The sequence below is a fragment of the Xyrauchen texanus genome, chromosome 50 (genome assembly GCF_025860055.1).
Source record: "Xyrauchen texanus isolate HMW12.3.18 chromosome 50, RBS_HiC_50CHRs, whole genome shotgun sequence".
Taxonomy (NCBI): Eukaryota; Metazoa; Chordata; class Actinopteri; order Cypriniformes; family Catostomidae; genus Xyrauchen; species Xyrauchen texanus.
The window spans coordinates 9,681,255-9,690,797 of NC_068325.1; the positions used below are offsets into that span (position 1 = coordinate 9,681,255).

General features: G+C 35.0%; 1 protein-coding gene across 2 annotated transcripts; it reads left to right on the top strand.

The window, feature by feature from the left end:
* The first annotated feature begins 805 nt into the window (after positions 1-805).
* LOC127641515 (sialoadhesin-like) lies at positions 806-6,506 on the top strand. Of its 2 annotated transcripts, XM_052124559.1 has the most exons (10): positions 806-918; positions 1,147-1,219; positions 2,813-3,160; positions 3,248-3,484; positions 3,605-3,663; positions 3,748-3,925; positions 5,432-5,641; positions 5,784-5,886; positions 6,017-6,077; positions 6,187-6,506. In XM_052124559.1, the coding sequence occupies exons 2-10, from the start codon at positions 1,168-1,170 to the stop codon at positions 6,235-6,237; spliced, it is 1,299 nt and encodes a 432-aa protein (XP_051980519.1). In that variant the 5' UTR covers positions 806-918; positions 1,147-1,167; the 3' UTR covers positions 6,238-6,506. The 2 variants fall into 2 exon arrangements, with proteins under 2 accessions (XP_051980519.1, XP_051980517.1); XM_052124557.1 differs by having other exon boundaries at positions 807-918; positions 3,605-3,925.
* Positions 6,507-9,543: the final 3,037 nt, after the last annotated feature.

Below are 9,543 nucleotides of genomic sequence, written 5' to 3' on the forward strand. Positions count from 1 at the left end.
GGAATGTCTAGGTTACTATCGTAACCTCCGTTCCCTGATGGAGGGAACGAGACGTTATGTCCTCCTGGCCACGATGCTGAACCGAGTCACTGTTATGGCCGAACCTCATTCTTGGCTCCTCAGGGCAAAAACCAGAATATACAGACTCATTTCCCTCCCTTTATACCGGTATGTCCGGGGGCGGGACATGCAAAATCTGTCTGCCAATTTCTCATTGGCCTTTTCTCAAGTTCAGAGATGCGCGAGGCTCTCAAGAGAGACCCCTGGTGTCACTTCTTCGACACAACGTCTCGTTCCCTCCATCAGGGAACGGAGATTACAATAGTAACCTAGACGTTTTATGTTGCATTTAAACTGCAGTCTCACAATTATCAGTGGTTTTAACAAAGAACTTGTATGTCAGTCCATAGATTCTCACAAACTGCACGTGTGTATTCGGTTAAATACAATATTTGTAAAGCCAATATTTGAATACAGTGCTTAATATCATACTGTATTCAAATATTATTTCGTGCATGTAGTTTTAGTCTTGTTTTTTGTCTACTTCTCTCACTACATTTTAAAAATGTACAGTAACTTTTAAATGAAAATGGACTGAAATAAAGAGTTTAAGAATAAAAAATGTTTTTAGATAGATTTTAAGAATGTTTTATGGCTGAATGAGACACTGACTCAAAGATTAGTGTAAGAAATTACTTGGTTCTTATATATTTAGTGATTAGAATTTATGTACCAGATAAAATATATTTATATTATATAGTTGGCTTATATGTACATTTAAGCAATCGCTGTTGTTGCTCAACAACAAGAGCTTGAAGTGGGTGTTGTCATCTCCAGACTTAAAGGGGAAGGAAACAATTTCATCAGATCGCTTGGTTTAGCAAGAGACAGAGTTTAAAAAAGAACTCTTCATCATAGGTAAGTACAACGGGATCTTCTGTTTTAAAATCAATTACATTTTTGAAAAACTTTTCTACAAACCTCCTAGTTTGTTCACGATGATTATTTATAATAACACAGCATTAAACAATAATGAATATGCAAAATGACAAATGTGTCAAAGAGAAATGTTATATGCATTTGTGTGTATATTTATCTTCTCTGGACAAAGAAAGTTATTTTGTTTTGTCTTATCTTGTATATCAGATTATATAAAGAAGTGAAAACATGGACTTTAATTTCGGACATTTATTGCTGATTCTACTACTACTCATTCCAGGTATGATTATTGTTTGCCCTTAACATTAACACAAAAGAGTCAAATACATTTCAAAATGTAAGCGATGAGACTGCCTTCTTGGCAGTTTCTTGACTTTCTCTGTAGTTTCTGGTACCTGGAATAACATTTGTTTGGACATGTGGCAGAGATATAAATTAATAAGGGGGAATTTACTGAGAATGAATTGTAGCCAGTAAAAGTGCCGGTTGTTTGCACGGACTGTCGGCACTGGTTTAGAGATTGATTTACTAAAAGAATAATGTAGATCAGTCAACAGCGCAAACAAGCCCTCAAAATGTGTGCAGAATGCAATTTGCATGCGCAATAACGATGTTGCTGACCGTTTCCGAGCGCTATACAGCGGAGGATGCAGCAGACAACCGTTAAATGACACATTCTGCTGGGACTGAACAGCATCACTTGAATTATCTCTTTAACATGCCGAAAGTGTGCTTGACTACACAGTGCATCAGGATATATGACAGGTTATAACACATTTCTCTGTTATTTCATCATTATTTCATGAATGAATGCTGATATGATTGAAAAAACATGTACACAAACATCTCTTTTAAACAAAATGTGTTTTATGGTTTCATGGCAATAATTGCATGATGTAAATTGCACAGGCAATTTCTGTAAATTAAGCTCAATCTACAATGAGCCTACTAATCAATTACGGCATCGGCCACACTATTCTCCCCCGTCTACATTCACCAGAGGACCGTCTTAATTGTGAGGACCCTTGGAAGGCATTCATATTTTTGGAGGATGCATCAAGTGAAGCTTTCGTGACTTTCAATCACCCACAATCCCTTAAACATGTCCTAATTTATTAATACAAATTTTGGAAAACAGATTTAGTCAGCAGAGTGCTATTACTCGACTGTGCACCGTCCTGCTTGTTTCATTGTTTATATTCACAAAATAAAATGCTGCAAAAGTATTGTTCATTTTCAGATGACAAATGCAATCTTGCTATAAAGTGATATATTTAAGACTAAATGTTTGTTATATAAATAATTAAATAAATACAGAAGTTAAGAGACAGGGTTACTAGTTATCATTTTACATTTCTAATTTAGTTTTAATAAATGTAAAAAAAAAAAAAAAATACACGTTCATGATTTTTTAAGTATATTTGATTTTTATTTTAGTTTTAGTATTTTAGGACCAGCAGAGTAAATGTGATTCCTGCAAACATTTAAAAAAATGTTCTAGGGCCATCTGGTGTTGATGTATATTTACTGAAGGCAGGTTGTAAAGGATTCGATTTGATAAAATAATGTATCTAACATTTTTTGATTGGTCTTTATTTTAGATATTTTTTTGTTGAATAGTTTTGGAGTTATAAAAATATATTTTTTAGTTACATTTTTTCAGTATTTTTATTGTAATTTTTATAACAAAAATATTTTGATTTAGTTTTCGTTAGCATTAATAACACTGGTAAAGTTAAGAGATGCTTCACTGCTCTCATAGTGACTGTATATTTCCTTTAATATGAACACACACATTGGCTTGTAGGAAAGATATGTGTAAATTTGTTTCTCTCAATAATGTTACATTTTCCTTTCGCTGGCTTTCAAACAGGACACAGGTCACTGGACCGTTTCCCTGTGACCTGTGAGAAACAGAACATTTGTGCTTTGATTGAGACTCAGGTGACACTGAAATGCTCTTATTCAAACATGAACATCAAAACTGTGTTCTGGTTCAGTCAGAAACAGAGTACAAACTGGAGATACAAAGATGAACCTGAAGATTTGACTGTAGACTCTGATTACTCAGGACGTGTGAAACATCAGATCACAAACACACATTCAACACTCATAATTTCAGATCTAAGAGAGAGAGACTCTGGAGAATATCACCTCATGTTCATTATGAAGGATGGAGTTAAACATCTCAGCTCATCAGCAGTCAATCTGACAGTCACAGGTGAAATTGCTTCTTGATTCTGGACAGTGACTCAAGATATCTTAATTTGTCCTGTAATAAATGATTCTTAACATTTAACATATTTAGTCCTGCAGGTGAAAATTAATCCTCAATCAACAGAGCAGAGAAATCAGACAGAACTTGATCTGTCCTGTGATACTTCCTGCACTTTGACCTCCATACCTCAGAAGTACTACTGGAAACAAAATGGGCGATATATAACAGATAATCATTCCAGAAACATCAAAGTGCAATCCAGTGAAGATCCTGTCAGCTATTCCTGTTTTCTTTCTCCTGACTTTAAAAATACCTCATCTCCCGTGTGTGAGTGTGACGCTTACTTTTATAAAGCACTAATGGAATATCATCGTTGGTTCATACATGTCTGTATCTGCACATCTTTTACAATATGAATTTTACAGCAGCAGTCTTTGACTCTTTCAGGCATTTCTAAGAGTAAGTGCTGGAATGTGACTTACACCTCTACAAGAGTCTGTGCTTTGGTTGGCTCAACAGTAGACATTCCCTCTTTATACTCACATCCAGCTGGTTATACAGTAATTCAAGCATTCTGGTATTACGTTCAGCCTGGGGATTTCCTGGACCTGCGTAAAGAATCGTGGCTTGTTGGTCGTGTGGAGTATTTGGGGAACACACTGAGAATCAAAGACGTCAAGATGAGCGACTCTAGAGAATATGGATTCAGGATCATCACTAACAGAAATTCTCACAGTGGTTCACCTGGAGTTATTCTTACTGTCACAGGTACACTTTAAAAAGTCAACCTTGTCTCAATTTAAAGAAAGAAAGTGTTCATGCTGCCTTAAAATATGAAGTTGTGTCAACTTAAGAGGGAAAGTAGTTTAAACAGATGAAGAACAGATGTTAAGATGAGCGACTCAGATTCTGGATCATCCCTAAAAGAACAGGTTACTTTAGTTCACCTTGAGTTATTCTTACTCTCATTGTCTGCGATTTAAAGTTTCTCTTCCAATACAGTTGTGCTTCTACTGTTCCAATAGTTTCAAAGCCTTATATAGCGTTTTTCTGACACTACACTCAAAGCGCTTTACAGTTTAGGGTACTCTCCTCAACCACCACCAGTGTGCAGCACCCACCTGGATTATGCGATGGCAGCCATAGTATGCCAGTACACTCACCACACACCAGCTATTGGTGGAGTTGTGCCCCTACTCTTTACGAGAAATGCCTTGGAGTTTTATGACCACGGAGAGTTAAGACCTCGGTTTAACATCTCATCTGAAAGATGATGCCTTTTAACAGTATTGTGTCCACATTACAATACTGGGGTGTTAGGAGCACACCCTGCTGGCCTAACTAACACCTCTTACAGCAGAAACCTAAAGGCCCAGATAAACTCCATTACGAAATCGAAGAACGATGGTGTATGATGTCATGCAGAATAACATCTGGTCAAAAAGAAGGTGTTTTGCATTCGTTTCAGTGGTTCGTTACAGCTTGCCTGGGCAAACTTTTATGAAAATTCTTGCCGGCTGCTAAAGACCTTACAAACATTGGTTTACGTCATAGGTAGTTGTGAACTAAAGTTTCACCTACTTCGTTAAGTTGTTAAGTCAGTCAAGATTAGTCAAGATGAACATACCAGCATGCCATTATTAGTCAGCTGGTGCAAATTGACCTACATCTGAATAATCGTTCACATAGAGACATTTTCCAAGACCATGTAATGCAATTTATTTTTGTTTAAATAGTCTACAAAAGGAATCAAATCTAATAAAATACTCTGACGTGCCCATTGACTCGTGTGCTATCTGCAGTGATTGCCATTCACACATCTGCCCAATGTAAGAGTCTTTTATGCATCCATCTTTGAAGTAGTATCAATAAATTAAAGTAATAGCGCCATTATATGACTGTGTATAACATGATTACACAATAGCTCCATGAATTCAGAATGCAAACAAGACATTTCTACTGCATATATTTTATATTAAATCATCATGGAGTGGTTAAAACAACTTCTTTAACTGACTTCATGTGAATTCTACTCACAGTATGAAGCATGCAGTCATTGATAACACATTTTAATGGCACATTTGTTGAGGTTTTACATCTAGTCTACTTGTAAACGCCTCCATCAGTGCTGTGGCCGGTGTCTGAATACTTGCAAACATGTGGATTCTCAGATGTTTAGAACGTATTTTTAACCCTGAACGAAGAAGAACTTATTTGGAAAACTGTATATTGGGGTCTTTAGTTAGAGATCAACACACTGATCTTTTTCATCAGATACGCAGGTGACAAGCAGCCCAGCCACAGTATCAGAGGGAGAGAAAGTGATATTAAGCTGTTCAACCAAATGCACTCTGAATATACATCATACTTATGTTTGGTACAAGAATGGACAACAGGTAACAGATGGAGTCACAAAATTAAACAAGTTGTACCTGGACTCAGTCATCAAAGAGGAGCTTCAAGAATATTCCTGTGATGCAGGAGGTAACACAACTCTCATGATACATGTGGTTTAGTGTAAAATAAGTGCTCTCATTCAGATGACCTCTTTAATTTAACAGTTCTGGAGTTTTAAAATTAGGAAAATGTCTTGTGTTTGTGACAAAGTTATATGTCTTGTGCATAGATTTCTCTACGAAGCCAATGGACAGAAGTGCGTTTGGACATTATACTGTCACTCTGTTGGTGTTTTTACCCCAGTTTCTATTAATAGCAGCTCTGTGGATGTGGTATGTACATTTCTCTAGCTTAATTCACTAAACTGCATTAGAGTGGATAATCTGATATTTTTTTTTCATTTATTTATTTATTCAGGCTTTACGAGTGTAAATTGTGGTATTTGAACTCTTGATTCCACAGGTTTTTCCACAGCAAGAAAAAGGTATCGCAAAACCGAATTGACAGAGACAGAAATTATGAGGTGAGAAATTAAAAACTAAAATGAAAGAAAAAATAAAGAAAAAATCAAATGTACAATTGTTTTATCACATGTTATCCCTTTTATCTGTCTTTGTGCCTGTTCATTTTAGAATGTGGCGTTTCACATGACTGCTGTGTCTCCATCAGAACTGGTGCAGTGATGTCATTGTGTGCCAATTTTAAAGTCTCATATCAGTCACAACTGTTATTTTGAGATCATCACCTAGCAACAGTCATCAATGACGCAGTGATGTCATATACAGTAGAATTAATGCAGAATGCTCATGTACTTTACTTAGAACTTAATGTGTAGACTGTATACATATTCAAAATGTGTTCTGTACATAATTTCAGCCTTAGGTGTGATATCTATTCTTGGATTATTAAATTGTATACTTAAGAAAATGAAGATTAAAGATTGAAAATCCAACATGCACTACTCGTTCAGTCTGCTATAAATAACCAACAGCTGTGGCATCATAATAGTTGCAAACTGATTGAAATTGCTGCTAGATTTTCGCCAGTGCTTACATTTTATAATTTAATGTTTGTTTGTTTTTTGTCTACTTCTCTCACTACATTTAAAAAATGTACAGTAACTTTTAAATGAAAATGGACTGAACTAAAGAGTTTAAGAATAATTTTTTTTTAAGCTAGTTAGAACCTTCAGAGATGCATCTTAAGAAAGTTTTATGGCTGAATGAGACACTGACTCAAAGATTAGTGTAAGAAATGACTTGGTTCTTATATATTTAGTGATTAGAATTTATGTACCAGATAAAATATATTTATATTACATAGTTGGCTTATATGTACATTTAAGCAATCGCTGTTGTTGCTCAACAACAAGAGCTTGAAGTGGGTGTTGTCATCTCCAGACTTAAAGGGGAAGGAAACAATTTAATCAGATGCAATTCATTCACAGTAACTGAATAACATGTAATAATCAGCAATATGCATTTACATATGGCTATACTGAAATGGTTTGTGTAATCCACGACGCTGGGGTATTAGCATTATGTACGGTGATGTCATTACGCAACGACATAAAAGATCTGATGAATAATTTTTTTAACAAGTTAATTGAAACGAACCGTTCGAAAGAACTGGCTCATGGAAAAGAATTAGACTTCCCATCACTATATAAAATTATAATTACTTTTATTGTTATATAATATAATTGATAACTATAGGAGCGGGACGTGCCAGTTCTCAAATGTGTCTGTTCTTTTCCAAAGAAAGAGAACGTTTTTTGTCTTGTCTTGTATGTCAGATTATTCCAGATTTTATATCTGATTATACTACTATAAATTCTAGGTGATTACTGTATATGAATGCATAATTTTCCTTTTATTTTCCATCAAAATTTGGAAAACTTTTCTCAGTTTGAATATGTAGAGTTTGTGAAAAAACTAAATGTTAAGTGAGGTTAGAGCAGGGTCGGGAGGGTTACTTTTGAAATGTATTCCACTACAGATTACAGAATACATGCTGTAAAATGTAATTTGTAACATATTCTGTTAGATTACTCAAGGTCAGTAATGTATTCTAAATACTTTGGATTACTTCTTCAGCACTGGTAGATTTTTCACTTGTTTTGACTATAAAAACTCTGACAGTACAGTAAGACAAAATACAATGCTAACAAATACATTCTCTGAAAAACCTCAATATTTTATGCAGTTTCTAAAACAAGATAGATCAAATTGATCTTGTTTTAAGGATTTTAGATATTTTTACAGTAAAACAATACAAACATTAATATCAAGAATATAATTTTTGCCCTAATATCAAAGGTCTTACTAGAAAAAATGTATTATAATCCAACATGAATTTTCTTGATAAATAATATGATCATGTCTGGTATCATGTGCATGTAAAATGGCTAGAAATAGCATTTTAGCTTAGAGTAAAGCTGACAAGTTACACAAGATTTATTTATATTTCTTCTGCTCCAAACTGACTTCAAACTTACTTCTCTGTCTGCTCGTATTAATGTAACACATCATAAAAAAGTGTTTCACCGCTGTTCAAATGCACTTTGGATCACATCATTTATATGTATAAATGTTTTCCATCTGAATTAACTAAATATTAAATTAAACAAATGACAATAAAATGCAAAGTAATCTCTTCAGTAATCAAAATACTTTTTGAATGTAACTGTATTCTAATTACCAATTATTTTAATTGTAACTGTAGTGGAATACAGTTACTTATATTTTGTATTTTAAATACGTAATCCCATTACATGTATTTCGTTACTCTCCAACCCTGGGTGAGAGTTGCCTCACTGCTTGCATAGATCATATTTACATTCCTAATAATTTCAATATTCTGGTTAAACATTTATTCTGAATAGAGGTTCACATGTTCCACAGCTATTTGAATAATCCTTAATGGATAGTAATCATTATATTCCAAATAAACTAAATGTTCTGTAGTTGCTGATATTTCAGGAAATACTGGAAAAGCTCTTTCTACTATTTATTAAACAATATTGAGTAATGTGGCACAGTAATCAAAGCACTCATTAATTCTCATTCATTTCATTAACAATAACATACAACAGTATGATAAATAGCAACAGGGAGGCCTGCTTTGACTCTTTCATACACCTGTATATGTGTCAAGATCCCCTGTTGTCTGCCCCGTGTTTCACTTGTCAATTGTCATGCACTACATTTCCCATAGTTCCCTGCCCTCATCACTGCCCATGCACTTCATTGTTCTCACCTGTATGTCGTTTAGTCATTATTGTGTCTGTGTATTTAAACCCTGTTTGTTCCTCTATCCCTTGTCATTCGTTGATGTTTGTAGTGCATGACAATTGACAAGTGAGACACGGGGCAGACAACAGGGGATCGTGACAATATGATTCACGTTGACAAAAATAATCAAAAACGAAAATGTGTTTCTACGATTCCTTGAATTTGTCTGTAGCTTATGGCACCCAGGATGGCATTTGTTTGGACATGTGCCAATATAAATGAATATTAGGTTACAATGGATATTTTAATAATGTGTTAACATGACCCAGAATTCTGATTACCGGGGCATATGCCAGCTGTCTTCTTCAGACTAATAATCAGATTATCATCTTAATCAGTATATAGCAATCAGGATAAAAAATTATTGATCTATTGTCACCCATTATACATATATATATACACACAGTGAAATTATTATTTTTCACATATCCGAGTGCAGAGGGTCAGCCATGATACAGCACCCCTGGAGCAGATAGGGTCAAGGGCCTTGCTCAAGGGCCCTGCTCAAGGGCCCAACTGTGGTTTCTTGGCAGTGGTGGGGCTTGAACCCCCAACCTTCTAGTCAGTAACCCGGAGCCTTAACTGCTGAGCCACCACTGCCCTAACACAACATGGTCATATTGAGTCAAGAGTGTTTACACTTATTGGATTGGTTACAGTATTGAATCATCTATTTTGCTAAATTGTTACTCTTAG

Coding starts and splice junctions, on each gene's coding strand:
- LOC127641515 (XM_052124557.1), top strand. CDS start 1,168: ATGGACTTTAATTTCGGACATTTATTGCTGATTCTACTACTACTCATT. Junction 5,887..6,016: donor ATAGCAGCTCTGTGGATGTG/GTATGTACATTT, acceptor TTGATTCCACAG/GTTTTTCCACAGCAAGAAAA. Junction 6,078..6,186: donor ACAGAGACAGAAATTATGAG/GTGAGAAATTAA, acceptor TGTTCATTTTAG/AATGTGGCGTTTCACATGAC.